Genomic DNA, 25,605 nt, shown 5'->3' with positions numbered 1-25,605 from the left:
TCTACAATAGTCTAAGGGATTATCACTAGGCAAAGACACCAATAGCAGCACTCTTGATTTTTTTGTAAAGGCAATGTTCTTGATATTTGTTGGGTTATTTCCCCATTCAGAATTTGCCATTTTCTTTTTACGTGCATGTAATCCATATTTGTTAGTAGGGGAAATAAATATCAATACTATCTTTTTAGCAATACACTAAAAAAAGATGAATTCGTAATATTTAACATAATAAAACACTGTTACGTCCTGCCTGAGTGTATTTTAGGAAAAATATTGGAATAGGAAATGAAGGACTTCAGATAAAAAAAACCAGAGTCAAAAATGTATAAATTGGACCTTTATCTAGGTGCCTGCAAAACAACAGGCAATTATGCAAAAAAACCGGCAAAAAACCTATTTATTTCCACAATTTGTGAACGCCAGAAGGAGGCAGTGTTACCTTACTGACGTAAGGCAAGACGCCTTTTGGTGACAGTGGCACCTGATTCTCGCACGCAAAATGCCTTTTGGCGACAGGTGGCAGCGAATGTGTAATCGGCTACGACTCGCCACAACTTGATCATATCTGGACTTGACAAATAACCCCCTCACCAAATATTAAATTTTTTAAATATTTTTATCCATTTATCCAAACAATCACTACGTTTCTCACGACAGCATTCAACGCAGCTAATTCACGTCTTGTCAAAACTTGGATGTTATATTAGGCTGCACTCACAGTAGCGCGAAACTGAGCAGTTTGTATAGTTCAGCACCCTCCCGCAATAGAATACTAAATAAAATATCCATTTTGAAAACATCGTACAAGAAGCACTCAGAAATAGCACTACTGAAGAAGAAATAGACATACACATGAGAAGGTTTAGAGACATAAACCAGGAAATCAAAGACATGATAAGGGAAAAGAACAGAGCCAAAAATTTATAGTGTAGGTCTGAATTCGACCTTATAAAATTGATATGCTAACTTTACACACATTTCGTATAAGGGACTGAAGTATTTGATGTAAATATATAATCTGTTTTAAGGACGAGGTACTTTTTGCTTTTGTGGAAGGTAGCTTGTTAATCCGTAAGCCAGAAGAACCTGCTGAGCAAACAACATCCTATAGACCTATTAGCCTACTCCCTGTCACGGCAAAGTTACTAGAAAATTACTTGTAGAGAAAAAATAGAACCAATTCTGAAAGCAAATCAATTAATTCCTAACCATCAATTTAAATTTAGAGGGAAATGTCCCCATCGAACAAATCCACCGAGTTACAAAAAAATTATATAAATCCTTTGAAGATCAAGAATACTGCTCGAATAGGAGTCGGAAAACGTGGTAGAACGTTTTAAACCGGAGGTATAGATATAGGTATAATAATTTAGTTGTTAAAATTTTGTATAAGTAGGTAACTATTCCATTAAATTCTCACGTTTTAATTTTTTTTTGTTTTGTTGCAATGTAATCCAAAATTAATTGTTTTACCCCATATAGAAACTATAATCAGCTTAAAAGATTTACAGAGCCAATAATGTCCATAAACCATAATTGGAGCATGCAGTGGAACAAACTCAAACATAAAATATTTCGTTGGCGAAGTTGGTGGAACCCTGTAAAGGCTGATTAGTGATTAACACAACATGATGATGATTCACGGTACGGGTGTCTCCTATTTCATGTACAAAACCTGATACAACATTCTATTTATTTCTATTTGGAGTATCAGTATTGATGGGTTTTGTATCAAAGTGAAACACAACCACAAAAACACACCCTCGTTAATTTAATCTCTGAACAGATTTTGTATAAAGCTTAGTTCCAGAATTGGTCTGAATTCAAGGGGTAATTTCTGTGTAAAACCAAGTTAATAACTACGAGGAGTGATTTTTACTTCTGAATTGTGGACAGAATATTATATTGGAATTTTATCAAGTATAATCGTATCATTTATTTATCGATACAAAGAGTTCTTTATATCACAAAGATCTCTAATTCCGTGGTACAAATTATTTATCTCATGTATATAAAAATATTTCGTGAAGCGTTATTTTATTTGATGATCGTTAATCATATTTAGTTAATTTTAATTGCCTAAAAATATTGAAATAAAAACGTCATACAGCCTCATCTCTCGAGCTGATTCGCTTGAGTATTATACCTATAACAATAAGAATTTAATATTCAAGTATATTAATACCGTCTTCGAGTTTCAATCCGCTGCATGTTAAGTCTAACCCAAATACCTCACGTTCGGGATTAGTGTAATCTCACATATGCCGTAATTTTGGTATAACGTGGCAACATTGTTCAAATAACAGTTGATGCATCAGAAAAGCAAACCGGTTTAGTCGATACGATATACAATATTCAACATGATTCAATGAAATGAAAACGTTGTGCACAATGCACAGAGTGCACATTGCATACTGAACATGCAAGAGATTCCAGTCGAGAGCGTCAACACACTTTAGGGGGTCACTCATGTATATACCCCTAACAAATGACCCAGAAATTATCAAAAAACTACCCACGGTATTCGGTAAACTCCAATAAACTTTTAATTCGATTTTAGTAGCTTTGAGGGGTTACATAGTATTTATTGCATTATAATAGACGATTCACTGTAGTCATGTTTCATGTCATTGATGCGATCCGTACGTAAATTTAACATTTTCAATATAAATACTACTTTTTGTCGATTTCAAACATGGGCTATGGACAAAAATTATTAATAACAAGATCGATATGATTATCATTATGATCTTGCTTTGTCTAACTTAATTTGACACGTTTCTATTTTGGATCATACCTCATACCAATAGTAAACCCCTTCACAGACATGTCTTGTAGGTCTCTATTTAAATTCTTTTCTTGTACTATTGAGGTTTCTGTAAAAGTTTTTAAGATTTCTTAGAGCTTCCAGTTCTTTAAGCATTTTAGTCTGAAACTTACTTTTATTTCTCTTGTAGACATGTTTCCCATCTGTTCTAAGATCCTCATAATATTAAACTGTTGCTAGTGTTTTTGTTTGTTGCACAAGCATGCGTGCAACGTTCTTCTTTCTTGTGGTTTGCTCACATTTAGCGTTAAACCACCTAGTGTTTTCAGACAGCTCTTCCCTTCCTAGAATCTTACTTATTTAGCGCATGGCGTTACACATCATAGGCATTTTCAATATACTTTGATCAAATGAAAGGCAGATATCGAGCACAGTTTCTTAATTAAATCTTGCCCAAGTATTTTGGCTTCCTAGAGCATCTTCAGGGGCATCTGAAATAAGTCAAGAAACGTTTTTTCAACTGAAGAAAATGAATTAACTTCGATAAAAACTCGAAGTTGATGGTTGATAAAAGTTTTTTATGTAATATAACGTTTTAGACTTACTTCGTTAAATTTGGCCTATCCAACAATCTGTTAAGAATGTCATAAACATAAAATTGTACATTACACTACACGACACAAGGACAAACAGTTTAATTTTTTTTTTTAAAACGGCGAAGCTACATATTGATTGGCGGAAATGTTAAGATCTTAACGGAAATGTTAAGGTGACATGTGACATATGACAGCTTGGATGGGCAGTCACAATCATGGTGATGTGATTTGCACATTTCAAAATTCTATGAAACTGAGCATTGACCAAAGGTCCACCTGACACTACTATAGGAAATCAACTGATGAAACATGAAATTATATAGAATACTTTAAGTAGATTGCATAATCCAGATCTCACACTCAAACCTGTCTATAATAAATAGGGTGTTAGTTTGAGGGCAACTGAAGTGGACGTAGAGTATGAATAGAAGAAATAGACTAAACAATCTATTAGATAGTGGGTGGTTGACTACAATAAAAGGGTCTACCAAGCACTATCAATACTGTAAAAAAGAAGAAACCGAACTATGAAATTAAACTACTAAAAATTAAACATCAAAATTGAAAGCAGAGTGTATAAATGGGGTATAATCCAAATAATTCAGTTAAACCCACAGTCAATGGGAAAACCATAAAATTAAAATGTCAAAGCATTACTCAAGACCAACTGACCAACAGTGAAAGATGTTGAAATATAAAACTGTGGAGATGGTATATCTAAATTAGGCAGAGATATGGACAGTGTGATCAATCCCAACTATAGATCAATTGAACCTGAGCAAGCTAATTTTGTAAATTATTGAAGAATAAAATAGTAATGTTAATCAAAGTATGAAATTAATAAATTCTTAATGGGTATACTCAGTGCAGGCTCGGCTGTTTAAACTTCCATCATAACTATCTAAATTATTTTATTTATTGCCACCATAAATAGCATGCTTGTATCAATACCATACCAAGTTCTTTAACCATGCAGTCTTTCCTCTCCCACAACTGCATTTGCCTACTATTTTCCCTTGCGTAATATTTTGTAGCAATCTATATTTGACACATCACTATACTTTTTCCTATAGTACTATACTACTTTCTATACTACTCTTTCAATATACTGTTACACTAAATCATCTTAAGATTTTTGGATCCGATTTGCTCCATGTTTTACGATTTCTCTACATGCACTCCCTTCCTGATTTACTGTGTACTCGCGCTCTGTATCCAAGGTGGTTAAGAGATCATTGATCTACTGCTGGCATCTTTCCACCGTTTGCTCATCTTTCTGGGGGTGTGTCCTGTATCTCTTTTCTCTTACACCTTTCACATTATTTGCACGTGACGTTCATATTTGCACTCTCCTATCCTGTTCATCAAAACCAAGCAAATTACTCGAAAGGGCGGAGTCCAACACACAAGACAAAAATACTCAATAAATGGAAATAGATGGAAAAAATACTGCCCGTCTCTTTTCAGAGACCAGCCAGAACATTACCCCCAGATATTTACAGCAGCAGAGACTTACGAACCCGAAATCTCACGTACTGATGTTGAAATAGTTCTACGTAAACTGAAACCTATAGCAGGAATAGACGGGATGTAGCTGAATATACATAGGACAGACCTTCTCCATATGTGCTAAGGTCTGGAAATCAGAAACAGCCAACCGATTGGGAAGTGCTTTAACTACAGAACAATAGCACTGATTTCACATATCATGCTAGCAAGATATTACTATATTATGTTAACAGTAAGCAGGATTTATATAACACACAATAATATATACTATATAACAACACAATAATAACTCAAAATATATACTGAGTGAACATTACGACAAATTTTAAAAAAGTTAAGAGAATTGAACAAAGTAGGGTACACAAATATTTTATCGACTACCAAAAGATCTTTGATCAAGTGGTGGAATGAACTTTGAAGCATAATTACAGAGATGGGAGTACCTCATCATCTCATTCGTATATTGTTTTAGGGGTTTATAGATATATCGAAGACAATGATTGTAATTCTAACTGATGCTTGAAAGACAGATGTAGTTCTAGCATGGCTTTTGATAATACCTGCCACAGTTGCAGACGCCAGAAAAAAATAATTTCAGATCACGGCCTAAAAACTCTGAAAACAATGTAACCTTATAAAATGCAAACTGTGTAGTAACTAAATACAAAGATTTCCTATTTAATCTTTTATTTATTAAAATGAGGTATAGTTTACACAAATAACAAGTGCCCCTCAAGAACCGTGAAATGTACCATATATACCTCGATGCAACTTGACATAAAAGCCCTGTGAAACTCCACAAGGTTAAAATCGGTTACAAAATATAGCTTGACTTGATTCGCTACATAGAATTGGTTACCATTTAGCCGCGGTTTAATGCCTGTTTTCCACGCCCAAATATTCTCGTAAAACAAAACGAAATAAATTAAAAAGATATATGTTTTAATGGTCAGTTAATTCGCAGCATATCTTACATGATTTATAGTGAGCTAAAACACTTCCCCCAGAAAGTAATTTTGAATGGTGTGTAACGCACACGACGGAAAAAATCGATCTATAAGACCCGTACTCAATTTACTCGTTCAGTTAAGTCTATTAAAACATTATATGGATCTTGGCCAGTTGTATTGTTAAACTAATGACTTTTTGTGCCCATGTGCTCATAAAGTGACGTAGGTCAAATAAGAAGATCGTTTAATGAGTGTGTTACTTATATTAATACAATTCTGCTTTTCAAAATAACAAAGACGCACATGTATGCTATAAATATTTAACGAGACATCGAGAAAACTTTAAAAATGATTTTTAACACAAAACATAAGTAAAAATTATTTAACAATATCAATATCATCAAACTCCACTCTATCTTTTCAATGGGCATCCTACACTTTTGTTTCCTTTCGGTTTTTACTTTAATATTAGTTTAGTTAGTCGATTTTCATCCATTCTGTTTATACGTTGTTTCTATTTTATTTTGTAGGCTTTTATTTCCTTAATAATTGTGCTTCTATTATTTTGGATTATTAGCTAATCATCTTAAATATTTGTGGCAAAATGGCTACCTATTGCTATATAAACTCATCACTGGTCTACCTGCACCCCGTAGCAGGTATAAATCATAAACCCGGATCCAGATCAATACGCCTTTCCGATGATGCAAGTAGATCCGCTGAGCTTTCTTGTTTAAAACAAGCCCTCATCCAAAATGGCTACCGCGAAAATCACATCAATAGGAGCATCCACAGACATCAATCTCCCACTCAATCTCAATCCAAAGACTCAGACCCTTATCATACGAAAGCGTTTCTTCCTTACATCAAAGGTGTCACTGACAAAATCGACAAAATTCTTAAACCAAGAGGAATAAAAACAATATTTACCCCCCAACAAAAACTTTCATCTCTTGTTCGATCAATCAAAGACAATATTCCAAACGAACAGCACGGAGTTTATGAAATTCCTTGTGCAGACTGTCCCCGATCCTATATAGGCCAAACAAATCGTAGAATTCAAAATAGGATTTATGAACATTCCATTTCTGTTCGCAATTCCGATTCAATTTCAGCTCTCGGTCAACACCATCTTCATACAGGTCACAAAATTGATTTCGAAAACTCCAGAACCATAGCCCCCATCCGCTTTTATAAACCAAGAATTATCCGAGAAGCCATAGAAATAGAAAAAAGACCAAATTGCCTTAATAAAAGAGATGACGCCATACGGTTACCTTCTACATGGAGACCTCTCATAAACAAAATATCGCCCCCTCCATCTTCGAATCAAAATCCCACTGTCGGAAATGTTCGCGCCAACTCTCGCGCCAATCCCCACCCTAACCCCCACCTAGGCCACGTCACCATCGACGGTATAAATGAACCGTCCCCTGGTCCCAGTCGTAGTAGTGAACTAGTGAGTGAACTAGAAGTGACTAGTGAGTGTAGTAGTGTCTGGGGGCTCGGGAGACTGAGACCTCGGAAGCCTTGAAGAAGACATCAGAGAGGATGTCGAAAGCTCGGCAAAATGGATATCGACGCGGTTCAACCCGGAAGACTGGTGAGTTTAATATTAATTTTTATAATAATATTAATCTTAGCTCTAAGTTATATATATATATATATATATATATATATATATATATATGTATATATATATATATATATGTATATATATATATGTATATATATATATATATATATGTATATATATATGTATATATATATATATATGTATATATATATATATATATATATATATATATATATATATATATATATATATATATATATACTACAGCTTTCAAGACTTTCTTTGCACTACTTTTCGCCACAATAATTTTTCTTTCACCGGTTTAAAAAAATAAAAAAAACAAACTATCGGCACACTCGTTTCGATTTTGTCTTCACTCGCTTCAAGTTCAACAACAGATGATCCTTCTTGCTTTTTCTATCTCATTCCCGTCTCTCTATCCCTTCCATAATTGCTTGTAACCAATCAAAACATTCTTTCTTTGCTTTCAACCCAATTTGAAAACTCTCCAAATTCTTAAAACTCAACTAATTTCAAATTCCCGTAATTGTGTACAAATCATACAAGACAATAACTTTCTACTCTCTTCTTCATCGTTAATGAGCGCTGTTGAGATAACAGAAATGAATTCCTAAAAACGGCAGGTAGATATCATACTTCAATGCTATTACCTATTATTTACAAACTACTCTTAAATCTATTGATTTCCATAATTCAGAAAGTCCCAGTTCAAACATAAATCTAAAATTGACAACGTCTCTATTTTAGCACTTCACCAACACTATAAGATAAAACCGTATATCTAGAATATGACTAATATAATTTTACAAATTGTTTGTCTTCTTCTTTTTTTCTATACATTTTTCTCTATACACAATTTCGGATCATATTAATATATATATATATATATATATATATATATATATATATATATATATATATATATATATATATATATATATATATATATATATATATATTAAAAAGTAAATGGGTTTAATGATTTTCGGCTCTTGCTATTTTAAATATTAATTACTTATTCTTTATAATATTATAATTAGAATAATAAAATTTAAATTATATAGGGGAAAATATTTGGGCAATAAACTTTCATTATTAGTATAAAATATAGGTGAGATAAAAATAAAAAAAATTTAAACCATTAATTTTAATTTATTTACTCTTCCTCTATTATCAAAACTAAATACACTTTTAGGGCAAAGGCGTGAGTCCGTGTAGGCCGATTTACTTAATTAGATATTTTTAAAAATAATATGCGATATTAAATCTCATAGGGTTTTTAGTTTATTCATTAAAAATAACAAAAGATCATTTCATAATATATCCTATAATTAAATTTATATTTTCACTAATTGATTAGGCCAATAAAATTCAAATTGAGAAAAATGAAAATAACAATTAGGGTTTTTTAAACAAATGTTTTCCAAAACTTCTATAAAACTGCTTTGGTTTCAGCTTTATAGAAAAGAGGTGTAAAAAAGTTAAAAGACTCTCTCACTTATTATAACCTTAAGGTAATTAAAAATATGAAAGATGCACATCGGAAAATATCAATCTATGAGGTCCCTACGTGCACACAATAGTAACTTCCTGTCAAATATTGAAAATGAATTTAAAATATCTTTGACGATTTATGGCAGAGATTGAGGGAGACAGAAAGAAAGAGAAAGAAATGCAGGAAGGTTCCTATGTGACAATGTTTTTAAAAAGTAAAGAAAATGATGGAGATATCTATAATACAAAAATGTATGAAATTATGAAAACACAATATAGAGTTATCTATATATAGCCATATTATTTTGGCAAATTTACACAAAAACGCTTAAATATATGTGAACGTTTAATTGGGGTAGGAAGAAGCAAGAGATTCACTACGTGTACGGACTCAAATTCACGTCTCGTTTGTAAATACGAATTAATAAATGTAAAAGTTGTACATAAATAACTTTATATGATTAATACCTAAAAAGTATTTCTAGATTAAATTGTATGTTTATTTCGTTGGTGTATTTTATTGATTTAACATTCTTATTTCAATCAAACTGCCTTGCATTGTATTTTTAGATAGTACGTCCTAGTCTAAAAGTCCCAATTTCCACTACCACTAAAGAGTAATTTATTGCTTGGAGTATAATTAGAATTGTCCAATGATAGCCTTATTATGGAAATATGGATTGGGCCGAATGAGGCATTGACTAGCATTCACAGCATATTTATGCAAATAAATTTCTTTCTGAAGAAGTTTGGCTTTTTGTTGCATTTCATTAGTGGTTATTATTTTTCTGTCAACGAGTTTTACAACTTTTGATTGATTTTGTTTTCTTTTATTCAAGAACGTACCTTTTAACGCTGCTGTGTTTATTTTTGGCGTCAGAGATTAATCAAGAAATCAAATAAGAGTCTAGATGCACTTTGATGATTTTCAACGGAAATGTAAACAGAAAAAATAATATAAACGGCATTTGATGGATTCCACCAATGTTTTATAAAATTTTATAAATGTTTATAAAGTACAGAAGATAAACAAATATATATATATATATATATATATATATATATATATATACATACACAATGTGAGCGAGATTAAAATCTCACTGTAAATGAGGATATCGGTCAAGATAAACAAATTTCACGTTTCAATTTCCACTTCGTTCTCAACACTTCAAATGGTGGAGTAGGATTCATTATACATAGAAAACACACACAAAATATAGTTAATAAATTAACAGCACAAGCTCGAGGATTGTATACCTGATCTTCATGCTACAAAATGCAAGATATAACCTTAAATTAATCCAGACATCTTCTTATATTATGGTGGTGCTATACCAAATAGTGTGTATAGAGACAGGAACAGCCAGTCACATTTCTCATGATGTCATTGAGAGCAACTACAATATGCTTGGCGTGTACCGAGGCCTCTGAGAATGGACTAGCATACTGGTCTTCCGTAAAACAAAGTGTCAATCACAAGTGTCATTTCTCGCACTTTGTTCTCCAGCTCATAACAATGTTGTTTGAATGAGAGTGTCTCATTTAACATCCAGGATGAGATAGTTGAGGTGCTTCAGTCTAATCCCATGCCACGCTACATTACAGGTAAAACGCACAAGTCTGTATTTTGTCAGAATTCGCTTTAAGATGACTGACTACCGGCAAAATGACTGGACAATTGTTTGTTTTTAGAGCAGGACCTCTAATAGGTTCATTTTTAGCTCATCATATTATATATAGTAAATCAATGAGTCTGTTATAATAGTAAATAAATATTATGCAGCAAAGTACAAATAACACTACCTTGAGGCAAACAGTTCTTTTGGTGCTTCCATCAATTCTTCTTTCCTTGCAGTGATACACAGAATCTTCTCTTATGGAATGTAGCCTTAAATGTTAGTAAGTTGATGGTATCATTAGCTGCAGACAGATCTATGGAGACAGTTCCAGTGACTATTCCTTTTTCAAATTTATCTTTGATGTACTGCTCAAACTTTAAATCCTCTGGTTTCGGGATAATTTTTTCGATCGCAGTCTTCGCAGAACGATTTTTTTAAAGACTTTGTACACTTGGTATGACAGCGTTACTAGGCGAACGTTTACTGTATCTGGTGGTGATTTTTCCGTTTCAGGAACAACTAAGTATGTAGGCTTTCCTCCAGAGTTTTGGCAAGTTGCAGCTTCAGCATACTTGTTCACCATATCTAAGAGAAATTCGCTCGTAATAGGTCTGAAACGCATTATGCGTTTATTATACCTCTAAAAAAACACCATTTACTATGAAATATTTAATAAAAAAAAAGAAAACGTGGATTGAACCAAATACAGCACAAGATAAGTAGTAACATTATGAGTTTTGTATAGTGTATAGTTTATTATGTAAAATGACCAAACAATATTTTTAAAAATTAATCGAATTTGTCTTCCTGTCAAATTCTAATTTAGTTTTATTCATATTCACGTTACAATCCGACTAGGAAAAGAATCTGAAATCATTAACATTGTTCGTTTTCAATTGAAACTAGTTTGTGGTCCGCGTCTTTATATTAATTACGGTCCTGTTAGTTCACACTGAAATACTATAAATAACAATTCGTATATTACGCCAGTTACCAATAAGTTAAATGTGGTGTTAATTTTACACAACATATGATTTATTTGATATCAAAATTTGTTTGTCTAATTTTCAAATAATTGTGTTCTAACAACTGTTATAGAAACTATCTAAATGGCTTTGGTCTATTGAAATGTGCCGTTGAATAACTAGAAGATAAACGAAATATTTCCTTGCGAAACAAACAGTCTTTAGGTAGAAAACTGAACAAAATTGAGGTTTAAGCACAGTTTCCTTATTGAATGAACTACATAGTTTAAAATCAAATCTAATTAATATACGAGTATAAACCGAATGCATAAACGTTTCTCAAAAATTTCCCAGCTGTTTTTTAAATGACTATCTAAAGTAAGTTTTACCTATATAGAATCTTTTTTTAATTACCTTCAAAATACAATTAAGAAACTAGAACGACAAACAAACGATCATCGTCGGATATTGTAATACCCACATGTGCAATGAGTGTCAGAATTAAGCAAAGATTCCACGAAAATGCAATGGAGATCTTACTCTAACTATATATGCATTAAATTAACTGCGTATGGTGCACAATACAAGCGTATATTCACAACCAGAATAGATCACAAATGCATACATGACTATATCTTGACTAAAAGACATTTCCAGCCACTGTAAATGTTCAGTTAGAACACTAAACTCAGCTGATGTACGTAAAGTAGTATTGCTGCTGGTAAAAGTTACGGTAAACTCCAGAAAATGGAAGAATTCGTAAAGTCGAAAAAAATACTATTTATACGTTGCGGCATCCCACAAAAAAACGAATTTTATAAAAAAAAAAATTTCTTCATCTCTATAAGTAATTCCGTTTGTTTATTGACAGATTGATATCCTTATGAGGACTCGCATTATAGTCCAGTTAATAAAGGTAAAATACAGCGTCATCATCATCAAAGAAGTCGCCACTCCTGTCGATTCCTGGCAACTTCCTTCCATCTTCTGACCCATAGAATCTCTAGGTCTTCTTCCACATCATCAATCCATCTCCTTAGTGGTCGTCCTCTGCTTCTTGTGCCCTCTGGTTTTGAAAATGTTAATCTCTTCATGCATTCGTGAACAGACATCCTAGCAATGTGTCCAGCCCATCTAAGTCTCTACACTTTCACTAAGTTCACAATATCTGGATCGGTGTATAACTGATATAGTTCAAAGTTAGTCCATTTTCATTTACGACTCCAAAAATCTTTCTAAGGATTTTTCTCTCAAAAATACCAAGAAGTCTTTCATCATTTTGAGATAAGGTCCACGTTTCAGACTGATATATCAAAACCGGTCTTATTAAGGTCTTGTATATATTGAGCTTTACTTCATTTTTATTTTTTAAATGTTTCTGGAGACTGTGAACAGTTCTGTTCGCTATCGCTATGCGTCTCTTTATTTCGTCGCTTGTCGTGTTTGTTGCGTTTACTAGCGATCCAAGATATATGCATTCTTTGACTTGTTCAAAGGTATAGTTGTTAATTTGAATTTGAATTCTCTGTTGGATATTTCGGGGGTTTTTAGAAACCAACATATATTTGGTTTTTTCCTCGTTTACCAGAAGTCCTAACTCACTTGCGGCGTCCGCAAGCCTTGTAAAATACTACACCATGTCTCTCATGCTTATGCCCACTATAACTATATCATCAGGGAATGCGAGAATTTGCGTGGATCTATTAAAAATAGTTCCATTCATTCTAATATTTAATTGTCTGATTGCCTTTTACAAGGTAATATCAAATAGGAGACACGCCAACGCATTCGACCATTATTAATGTCAAAGAACGTAGAGTTCTTTACTTCAATTCTAATGCATGAGCTTACGTTTTGCATTGTTAGCTGGGTCAACTTAACTAACTTAGATGGGATCCCAAAGTCTACCATTTCATTGCATTATATAATGCAGTTCTTTTTACACTGTCATAAGCTGCTTTGAAGTCTACGAAGAGATGGTGTGTATCTATGTTATATTCATGTGACTTTTCTAGAATCTGCTTATGTGCTTGAATTTGATGTATAGTTGACTTTCCAGTAGTAAATCCGCATTGATATTGACCAGCAATATCCTTTGTAAAATGTTTAAGTCTTTCAAACAATACATTGCCGAATATTTTATACGCAGATGCTAACAGAGTAATGCCTCTATAGTTCCTACACTCGAGCTGACCACCCTTTTTATGCAAAGGTATATTATTCCCTTTGGCCACACTTCTGATACCAATTCATTTTTGCCATATAAGTACTACTAATTTATGGATTGCTGCAAAAAGTTGATCACCACATTTTTTATACATTTCCGAACAGATTTCATCGATTCCTGGTTTTTTATTGGCTTTGAATTTTAGGATGGCATTCAACACTTCTTCTCTTGTTGGGTCTTCACTGTGTAGTTGACGCTGTAAATTTTGTTGATTTTCTATGTTGTAACCTCCTTCAACATCGTTTATATTTTGATGTTCGCTGAAATGTTGTGCCCATCTGTTAATAACTGAGTTTTTATCATGTAGTATTTCACCGTTAGTGTCTTTACAAATTTTTAATCGTGGTTTAAATTCTTGACGGCTATTATTTAAGGATTTGTAGTATTTCCCCGTTTCATTTTTATCGAATAAACTTTGTATCTCATTGTGAGTGTTCTCTCAGGTAAAATACAGCTAACTGTCTAATTTTCTGACTCTGTACCGATTTTTACCAAAATTTGGCTATAGGTTCTACTTAACCTCTTAACTTCAAAATTGACCCTGTGCTGTAGGGTCCTTTTACTCTAGAGGGGATGCCACCTCTTCTCGGGTTTTTTATAATATAAATAACACCAGGAATGAATATATTTTAAGCAACTTTTGTCCTTTACATTTTTTCCTTATTCAATACTTTTTGACATTCCCAAGTGAAAATGTTAATTTAAAAAAACACTTTTTCAGACAGTTTCATCATTCTTATAAAAAATGTAGCTAAATAAGAAAAAACAAAACGAATGGTGGGTGTATGGAGTGCAAGTGAAATATACAAGCTTACAAATGATTGCAATGTTTTAGAGGCTATAACGTGGAATATTAAGAATTTTATGGATACAGATAATCACTAAGCGGAGGTGTTAAGGCGTATGAGAAAAGAAAAAAATTGTAATAACTATTAAAAAACGGAAAAACTTCATTACCTTGGATACATTATGAGAGGTGACAAATACCAATTACTTCGACTCATAATGTAGTGAAAAATCAGCGGAAGAATATCAATAGGAAGGAGAAGACATTCCTGGCTGAAAAATCTGCGCGAATGGTTCAACACCACTACTAAGCATCTATTCAGTACCTCGGCATCGAAGGTACAAATATCTTTGATGTTTGCCAACCTTTTGAGCGGAGACGACACTTAAAGAAGAAGAGCTACAGAATAGGAAAGTCCCAGATAGGGCGGCATTGCAAATTAATTAATGAAATTGTTGAAAGAAGATGTAGGAGCGATAATCTAAGAAAGGATGTGGCAGGTGTATGAAAATTAAATAATCAGTTTGACTCCAATCTAGAAGAATAGTTTCTTTTATTTGTATTTAATTTATAAAACTCTTATAGATACCCCATCAGTAGTAACAAGTGGATTCGTATACCTGTTATTGCCAGCCTTTGCCAAACTGTATTTGCTTCTCATATTATAACCCCTTGATTTCCAGCTTCCGATATTACGTCGGTAATGAAAATCAAATACTTTCGAATTTGAAGAGGAACGATAGGCATTTGTAATTATCCTGCATAAGGCAAAAGTGTACTAATATGCTGCAAGCAATATGCCGGTAATATACCTGGAGTTTGATGAGACAAAGGGACAAATTAATTTCTAAAACGGGTCCGCCAATTAGCGCTTACAAACTCCCTTTACCACACATCCCCCATTTGTCATGGTTGTCGAATTAATTAGAGGATGATATTGGTTTAATATTAAATTCTATAACAACGCTGTAATAAAATAATTTCTGGTTTGTTATTATTGGATATTAGATGTTAGTGTACCTTAAGTTGATAACCTAGAACTTATTTTTTCTTTCAGGTTCCTTTTGCTAAAAAATACGATATATAAACATCGGTTTAAAATGTTCTACCTCTTGTAATTTCCAACCTACTACCATCTCTATCATTCCAGGCATCTTCTTCTATGTCTTGATATCTGTATCTGCAGAGTAGGGAGGGTGAGTCATTGGCTCATTGTCCATCCTGCCATTGCTAGGAAGGTGGACAAGTCACCAAGGGACATCTCCTTTAGGTGGGCAGGTGTGGGCCAGGGTTCGCTGAACGCATACTTTCGTAAGATATGCTCTACAATTTCGTCTTTTCGTTCACACTTCCTGCATAGAGGTGTGTCTACTAGCCCCAGTGTGTGGAGGTGTTTGCTTAAATGAAAATGACCAGTTAAAAAACCGTCAACGTAGGTTTTTCCTGGTCATTCCCAAGTACTTCTTTGATGCTGACTTTTCAAAGTTACTTAGTGTACCCTTTGCAAGTCTACACTATTGCACTTTTTGAGTCCAAGAGAGAGATAATGACATTTGACAATTTCCGCGATTGTTGTAGTTGAGCAACCAAAAATACCACCAGGTCCTAAGAGTCTTAGACCTGCCGCCTTCCTAGCTAATTGCTCAGCAATGCCGTTGCCTTTATTCCTATTGTGTCCTTTAAACCCACCTCAGGATGATGTTATTACCATCTGTGAACTCCATCTACCAACTCCATTGTACCAGTTGGTGTTGTTTTCATGACAACTGTTATATTTATGGCAAGCCATCTGCTGAATATGGTTTAGTTTGTATCGCTGTCGTCTGTAGCACTTTTGGTACACAACCAATAGCTCCGTAAGTTAGCATAGGCCTAATAACAGCAGTGCAGATCCAGGCGATTACCCTAGGTAAAAGGTCCCAGGTACGTCCGACTGTTCGTAGACACTGCTCATAGGCAATATATGCTCTTTTAGCTCTATCATCCAAGTAGGAGTTCCATGTTACCTTCCTGTCAAGGGCAATACCAAGGTATTTCACCTCGTCAGAAAAGTTTATATTGTAGTTTAGAATCCGTACGCCCGTGATTCTTCTTTTTCTAGTGAAGAGGACCATCTCTGTCTTTTTAGGATTTATAGATACTGAGTGTTCCTTGTTCGATGTTTCTATTAATTCAAGAGAAACTTGTATCTCTCACATAGTGTATTCTCAAACTTACCGCTTTACAGGACAGCAATATCGTCTGCATAACCTATCGTGTAGAACCCGTTGCTGCTGACTCGCTCAACCAGGGTGTCTAGAACTATGTTCTAGAGGAGTGGAGATAGCATCCCTCCCTGTGGGTACGAACATGTGATGCCTCTAAAAGAATCGTCTTCTACATTTATGCTTATTGATCTATTAGAGGGCATACCATTTGCTCGCGGCCAGGGGAACACTCTTGACATTGAGCTGTTGGGTGATGGTTGGAAATGTGGTTTTATCAAATGCTCCCCTAATGTCTATGGATATACTTAGGGTGAATTCTGTATTACCTTATTCTTCTTTATTGATGCAGCGCAGAATCGGTAGATCCTTCCGAAGTATATGCATGCTGATTTGGGTGAATTGGGTTATGAACCAGAACTTCATCCATTATGAAGCCTTTGGTAGGGTGTAATCCAACCTACCAGATTTTGGTATAAAGACCGCACGTACCTCTCTCCACTTCCTAGGAATATATCTCAAAGCCAAGAAGGCTCTGAATATTTCCACACGGTGCGGCAGAAAGATGCCACCGTAGTAGAGCTGAATATATGCCGTCAGGCACTGGTGACTTAAAAGAGGTGAAGCATAATATAGCTCATCTTACCTTTTCCTCGTTAATCATTGTTCTGACGAGATGCCAGTCGTTCAGTGAGGCTATGATTATTTCTTCCGTCCAGTTTGGTGCTGTTGAGGCGCTAGAACCCGAGAAGTGTGTTTTCATCAGGATCTCAGCACTTTCGTAAAGGTGGGAAGTTTTGCTTCCATCTTTCTTTGTTAATATGCCGATGTAGATCCTTTGATAGCGCTTTTTGTTGTCTGGAAGCCTGCGCAAAATCTTCGATTTCTTCACAGTAGGCTCTCCAAGCAGCCCTTTGTATTTGTCTGTAGACTTTCTTAAACCCTCTGAGGTTTGATTGATAAGAATCCCGATCCTCTTTGAGTTTGGTGTATTCTGTTCTATTAAAAGCTGTTCTTGCTGTCTTCCTAAGGTGTTCCAGTTCGATGCACCACCATGAGTTTGGTTTTACGACTTTCCTGGACCATCCTTATCAGACAGGATTTTTTATAAGCATATTTTATTTTTTTTCTATGCTATGCGTTGATATTTCAAATCCTTGTCTGATCCGCTTCTTTAACTCTATACTCTCGTTATTCGATTTAAATATTGCTGTAAATGCAAGAAGTCCTAAAAACGCATTTAGTTCGATTTTATCAATATTTTTTAGCGTTGGTGAATTTTGATTTTTATATTTTGATAGAAGCTTATCTATTTCAAGGATCCATTTGTACCTATTTTTTACATAAAAACTTTTAATAATTTTTTGCCGCACGTCTTCTGTTGATACTTCACCTTCATTATTTTCTGATTCATTACCTCTTTCCATTTCTTCAACTTTCCTTTTATTTTGTTCTAACTCTGACTTAAAATAAAAAAATAGATCATGAGAGTTTGATCAGAGACCGATTCTTCAGAATCGGTCTCTTGGTCACTCTAAAGGACAACTCATCACAATCCAGGTCGACATCACTACAGTCGTAGTGATACATGGTACATTTGATTATACCAATTTAATACTTGTTCCTCAAAGTTTTTGTCTTCTACTGACACTGATTTTGAACAACTTGGTTGGGGAGCAATTGGACACAAAGTATAATGAAACTGCTCACGTGACGTCTCCGAAACTAATTTAAATTTTTTAAATTGATAGTTCATAAATAACGTACCTTACCAAATTCCTTTCGTACACTGATCAAGCAATATTATAGCAAAAGGTACATGTTCACCTAGAAATGCAAGACGGCTCTTTGCTGTAGGCGACCAAAAATTAGCGTCATTCTTTCAGACGTCACGTAGGTACTTAACGGTTAAGTTCCATTTGCAGCTTTAACCAAAAATGAATCGCTATTATTAAACTTTTCGGTTTATGGTACACAAAAAGCGAAAAATTTAATCTTTTTATTCATGTAATAAACTTTAATTCGGCTTTTCATTCGGGTGTTTAGGAAGGCGAAAGAACAACTCCCGCTTAAAGGTATAAAGGGCCATAATAATTATTATTATGATACCTTGTGCAGTCCTCTGCCGAATGTTTTTATTTTCTGCAGTAAATGTTGTTTTTTGTTTAGAAAGTTTTAGCAAACATTCAAAAAATTTACGATACCCTTCCAATAATCCTAAAAATAACTTTTATTTTGATATAAAATGGCTATTGGAAAAACTGTGATTAAATAACTTCTACCACGCACTCCTTCCACGTTATACGACATGCCATTAGTAAAATCGCCATTTTACATGTTTCCGACAAATGAGTAGAAAAAAAACTAATTTTAGACATATTACACAAGGCATACAATAAAACGTATTATAGCGAATATAAATCACTACCACTTTTTCTTTATTAATAGGGACGGATTCAGGAGTTCACAATCGATCGATATATACATGTTTCTTTGCTGTAGAAATTTCTCCAAACCATTTTCACATACGATTCGCGACATATAAAACTGTTTTATAATATCTCAAATAAATTAAGAAAAATCACATTTTTATTCCAATCGATCACTGATGATCTTCCTCAAATGTCTGTGCTATTTGTAGATCTGTCGGTAGGTCCGAAACGGCATTGGAATTTTGGGGGCGCCTGTGAAGTGTTTGTCTCTATTTACTATCTTTTTGCTTTCTGCTGCCAATAAAGATTTTCCAGTATTATATCGCACTCATCTAGATCTTGATGTCTTAGTATTTCATAAACAAAGCCTTCTCTGTACCCATTTCAGTCTGTTCGGACTTACGCTATAATACCGACAGGAATGATTTCCAAAAATATTTTTAAATCGTGATTTATTAGACTGATGTGGTATTATCTCAAAGGTTAATTTATTAACCAATATTTTGAGTTTTTCGGTAGATTGAATTAAATAGCCTCACTACAATTTTAAGTAATTATTCTTCTAGAAGTAGTTCTAGCAGTTCGGAACGTATTTCGTTTGGTTTCAAGTCAAGTCAAGTCACTTGCTGCCTTATAAGTTTTTGTTTTCACCTCTTGTCTGGTTATATCAAATTCATCTCATGATGAGTTTATCAGGTCACGTCAACTGCGCTTATAAAGTTGTTTATAATTATCACTGTAAAAATCCGAAGATTTCTTACTTGGCGAAACTAAAATTTAGATTATCGCCTACTGCGCTTTCTACAAAATACAAAGCAGACAGCTGAGGAATAAGCCGACAAGGGGAACTTACAATTTGCATTCCACGATCTGTCGATCCACGGCAAAAATCCTTCGCGAATTAGTTTCTAATACTCACGAACTTAAGTAAATAAATAATACATACTCAAAGTTGCTCTGAGGAGATCTAATAAGGTCGAAATACGTATAAGCGGATAGCAGAGCCCTTCATTGAACGTCTTTCTGCTTCTTTATAATTATTTCAGGTTGCACTGTGGAAAGTTTATTTTCATATCATGAGGCCAAACGGTATTTTCATCTCATTATCATCATCATTAGCTCGACAATCCTTTGTGGTTCTTAACTTGTCCCAGGATTTTCTTCCATTCTGATCCGTTCTGAATAAAAATTTTTTACTTCTAAAATTTGAAAAAACGAAATTAAGAATATCTCGACGGTGCGACCTAGGGAAACTCATAAATTAACAAAATCTTATTAGTTTTTTTGACAACAGTTTTTATAATTAGTCCATTATGTTTCGTTCGCAATCTTTATTCTTCTTTTACCCTCTTCTTTGTTTCTACACATGATTGTTCTTAGTTTAATCTCCTTTCTACTTTTGTTTTTGATCAAATTTTCTGGTTTCTGTGGGTTTATCTAGTACTCCTTTCTCTCCTTCTTCTTCTCTTCGATATTCTCTCTTTTGTTTGGTCCATTTTTTTCTTTCTATTTATTCTGAGTATTTTGCTTCAATCATTTTTAACTTTTTGTGTATGTCTAGTTTTGTTCGTTGTTTCGTGTTAATACTTTTACATGTTGTCCATTTTTTGTTTATGTCTTCGTGTGCAGTTTCAAATTTATAGTGGAACTGTTCCTTGGCCGTATTATCCCTTTCTTCAGTCGGGGAATACAAATTTAAAAGACTATAATTAAAAATGTTCCTTTTAGTCATAGAATACACATTAGATGATTAATAGCATTAAAGTTTTTTATGACATACTTAATTCGTTTTTCTCTTGTCTTTTAAGCCAGTCCCAGTCGACCTAAGTTCTTATGGAGCTCTTATATCCGTTCTATGCTTATCTAGATCGCTAAGTAGCTTTTGTAGGGCTAATGGTCTGTATGAGGATTGAATATTTAAAGTTGCAATCCGTAGGTCACGTACCTCTTTCTCGCATAGGTTTCCTCGCTTGATCAGACCAATTTTTTTTTCTCCTTGAAGTCTCGTAGGGTCGTTAGCCATATATAACACCCAACCTGGAGGACCAGGGATATTTCTAGTAGGGTCGCATTACCTTTCTAAGATATAAGATCTAAATAAATTAAGTGAGAGAAACGGAAAGTTGCCCAAAGAAAAATAGAAAGATATGAGCTTTGAAAATGGGTTAGAAGCAGAAAAACCAGCATGTTAATTCGCAGTAAGACAAGAGTACAAGATGTAGAAAGTTACATAGCTATCTTAAAATTAAGATGGACTGAAGATTTAACCAGACGAGAAACTTACGAAGACCAGGGACGAGATAAGGATGTCATAATTAAGACCAAAACTTTTGGAAAACATTTATCTAAGACTAAAATACAAAAGAGGCTGAAAAATTATGACAAATATGATTTAAAATGAATTGCTGAACAAGAAATTTCAGATTTTAATTTTAACTTACCAATAAACAATAATGTTTAAAGGATTATTTTTCATTAATATAAATTCGTATAAGCCAAATATAATTCTGAAATATGCGGAAATACATGAAACTATCCTATCCAACTACAAACCTACATTTCTCTTATCACAAATTTATAAAGCGCAAGGGTTATCGCGGGTATACTAACCAATAAATTATAGGAAAGTGTAAACGGGAGGGTTTAGGAAAGGTTGTTGTACAGTGACCATACCTCCTAAATATTAATCAAATAGTCTGTAAACAAATAAATGATATTTTACTATTTTAAGATTTTATTTGTAAATCTAATAAATAAAATTTTCTATATATAGAATTTTATTATTTATCTACAAGCATAAAAACTGAATAATAAATAACGGCTTCCACGCACAAGGTACGCACAAATCATTTATATTAGAATTTAAATTAAAAGAGGAAAACAACAAAAACAAGGAAGCCAAGAGGAGATCTGGAAACAGATTAAGACCATATTTCCAAATCTTATCAATATGTTTTTGTCAACTGTCGTTTTCAACTACTTCCAGACCAGAAATCATTATCTGTTTCCCCAACATGTGCAATCGTAGGAAGCAAATACAAACTTACAGCGGCGCCGCCAAAAAAATTGTAACGGGCGTGATGGTTTTAACAGGATTTTCATCACCAAAAGTCTATAGAGTTCAACATTATATCGTCTTCACGACAGACCGTGTAAGTTGTTCTTCGCCACATATGGATCTTTTCTTTCAAATACATTCAGCAACTTCTCATCTCGCGTCTTCATTACCCATGATTCCGATGTATTATCGTTTTATAAAGTTTACATTTTTTTACTCTTGACATATTTCTCGCTTTTAACTGAGGACTTGACCAAAGCAGGGATTAACCTATTTGCTTATTCGCGATGATTAGGATATTTGCTTTCTCATTTCTTTGGACGTATTGTTTTTGCAGTCCACTGCCTTTAAGCTGCCTTAAAGTCCATGAAGATGTAGTGGTAGTATATGTCAAATCCCGTTGTTTTTTTATAATATTTGTCTTATGCATGATATCAGTGGTAGATCTGTTTTTAAAAAGCCTCATTGGTAGTGACCGTTAATATTGCCTTGATAACTTGATATTAGTAATTTAGTTAGGATTCAGAAAGGGTTAGGCACTAATTTGGTTCAACACACAGCGATGCTTCTTCTTCTTCTTCTTCTTCTTCTTCGCGCGACTAGGATTACTCCTGTTTGTCTGCCTCTTATTCTGTTTCAGTCGTTGTTGACTGTACATTATCTTTCCACCTTTTTGGCGGCCTTCCAACGGGTCTTCTGCTATATGGCTTGTTGTTTTTACAGATGTTCGCTAATCTATCTGGTCCCATTCGGTTTACATGTTCGTTCCAGTTTTTTTTTCCTGAATTTTTATTGGAATCAGAGATCATTGTCAATGGAGAAGTCATAAAGAACATTGAACTTGTAGACTATACTGTGCTATTGGCAAGATCGTCGGAAGATCTTCAACTTTTACTAGAAGATATCAACAAAACATGCAATATTGACGGGGTGAAGAATGAAATTTATTATAGAATTACAGTATTACAATAAATATCATCCCCATCGACAATGTATTATTAATATCTTCGAGCTAAATGTCTAAGATGATTAATGAAATACCTAAGTGAACAAAACTTTGAAATCCAAAGACGTATTAAAATTACACGATCCATTGTCATAAAAAATATGAAGAAATTGTTTAATAATCGTGAATAAGTCCCCCTTTACGACTGAGAATGTCAAGATCCTATGTGTTTAGTACCGTACTGTACGGCGTAGAACATTGATAGTTTCAAGATGTAGCGCTATCATGGAATATTGCAAAGAAGTTGGCTCGACAGAACCACGAATGAAGTACCACGTTGAATAAATAAAAATTCGAAGTAATGCTCAATATAAAAAGAAAAAATTGGACTATTTGGATTTTATCTAATCAGTGGACAAAAATACACATTTCTACAGAATGATTCCGTTCCGAACAAACTTGTTGTGGATGATAAATTTGAGTGGTTTGATTGGACCACAAACGGACAGTTTGTAAAGAACATAAAGGAGAAGAGCTAAACTTACGGTCACATCTTATCAAAATCTTTAATAAAATCATATAAAGCAGTTAGTGCTTCCTAAAATTCCGCTCTTCAATCCCGAGGTGTAACACTATCGTGCCTACGGGCTGTATGGTATTCCGTTGGGGTAAGCAGAAGGCTAGCGATCTATTGAGGAGTATAGACTTGGTACGATCTGGGCACATTCTTCTGTCTGAATAAAATGGACACGAGCTAAAAAGAGATGGCCAAAGTGGATCCAAAAATCCAATAGTATGCTAACTAGACGAAGATGGCACAATCATTCAATAAGAAGAAATTTTACCTACCTACAAATCACAAAGGTAGAGATCCCAGACAAAGATAACATAGCGAAAATAAATGAATGTAAACTAGAGACAAAAAAGGAGCGAAACAGTATTCCGAAGATGGAACAAGTGCAAGCATATTAACCAAGCAGCACGAAGAAGAAGATAACAATCATCAAGTAGTTCTAAATGTGATATAGTAAAAGGAAAAACAAATTTACTAAACAACTAAACATAAATGAACAGCTGGTAATTTGGAATCATAGTTTTTATTCTCAGCATAAAAATAAACCTGTTCTTACGTGCAGACATAGCTAAGGGTTGTCTTGTATTTTTCTTATACTCACAAGATGGTTCCGCCGCTGTAAAAATATACAAAGACGTGGTAGTTTTGAGCGAATACATATGGCCCCCGTCTACTTAATACCCTATAAATAAACGGAATGAAATATAAACAGGGGAAAAGCATTTATTTTGACATGTACTCTCCTTTTGTGGTACTTATATACAATCTATAAGATAAAATTAAGTGTTTTGATAACAGCGGTTTCTTTTTATATCACGAAGAATAGTTGGTTTTAAATAATTGTATTTAGGGTTTTATCAGAACAACTTGGATCTTTCCGCAAACACAGATATTTACTATAACTGGTCTTGACAAAGGAAAACATCATACGGGGATATTTGAAAGTATGAGTATGTTGAGGAATCGGCAATTTGATATTTTTACAAGTTTTTCTCTAGGTTATATATTTAACACTAAGAAAAAAATCACTTATCTAAAAAAATATGGTATGATTTACGTGGTAAACTATGTTGCACAAATAAAACAGTTTTTGTCGGCGTTTTAATTTAAAGTCTATAATATGGTTTAGAAGCAATACTGAATAAACGAATAAAAAAAATTGACTTACCTAATGTTTTTGCCGTTGCCTCCGATATCACAACGAACGAGAACAGGAGTAAAAGTAAGCCGGGCCTAAATTTCCCATGCCAGGCCATGGCACCCTGGTCACCCTGTAAAAAATAATCAAAATAAATAATCAGCGATAACAGTTATTTATTTAGGTATATTTATTAAAAAGAACCCTTACGAGCTAAATCACAGAACATTTTCGGACTAAATAGTCCAGTGCTGCTAATAGGAATACATGTTTAAAGCCACTGAATATATGGGTAAAAACCTTTAAATGTTATTTAATTGGTATTAGATTACATTGTTGCTGATAATTGAAGGGCCCGGTCGTAAAACTTGTTAAGGGACAAAATAAAAAAATTGACATCACATTTTGAATCTAAAGACTAACAAAATAATTTTCTTTTGAAATCAGCCGTTAAATAATATATTTTAGAAATATAATGCTCTCATATTATCATAAAAAAACATTGTTTTTTATCAAATTAATTTTTTTTCAAATTTTAACAAGAAGAAATTTAGAAAAAAATTGTACTTAACAAGTTTTTTATGCGTCTTAGTTAAGGAAATAAAAATCTGTTAAGAAACTATAAAGACACTTAACAGGCTATTAATCACTGGGTCAAGTTAGCATAAAATTGTTTAGTTTAAGATAACTTTATTTGAGCAAAGTTTATAAGAAAACAAGAGATAAACAGAATTTAAAC

The 25,605-nt window shown here is 33.7% G+C and overlaps 1 protein-coding gene across 12 annotated transcripts in view; it reads right to left on the bottom strand.

Annotated features, from left to right (window-relative positions):
• The window catches only part of LOC140452463 (latrophilin Cirl-like), a 931,875-nt gene that overhangs the window by 229,315 nt on the left and 676,955 nt on the right, over positions 1–25,605 (bottom strand). For all 12 annotated transcript variants that reach the window (XR_011952194.1, XM_072546736.1, XM_072546737.1 and 9 more), the window contains one exon: positions 24,897–24,999. Coding sequence is in view for 11 of the 12 variants with exons in the window: in XM_072546731.1 (XP_072402832.1) it covers positions 24,897–24,999 (103 nt within the window). In the remaining variant the exon portion in view is untranslated. The remainder of the gene's footprint in view (positions 1–24,896; positions 25,000–25,605) is intronic.

The sequence above is a fragment of the Diabrotica undecimpunctata genome, chromosome 10 (assembly GCF_040954645.1).
Source record: "Diabrotica undecimpunctata isolate CICGRU chromosome 10, icDiaUnde3, whole genome shotgun sequence".
NCBI classification, from domain to species: domain Eukaryota; kingdom Metazoa; phylum Arthropoda; class Insecta; order Coleoptera; family Chrysomelidae; genus Diabrotica; species Diabrotica undecimpunctata.
The sequence above is the reverse complement of the archived record's forward strand: the minus strand, read 5'-3'. Positions and strand labels throughout refer to the sequence as shown.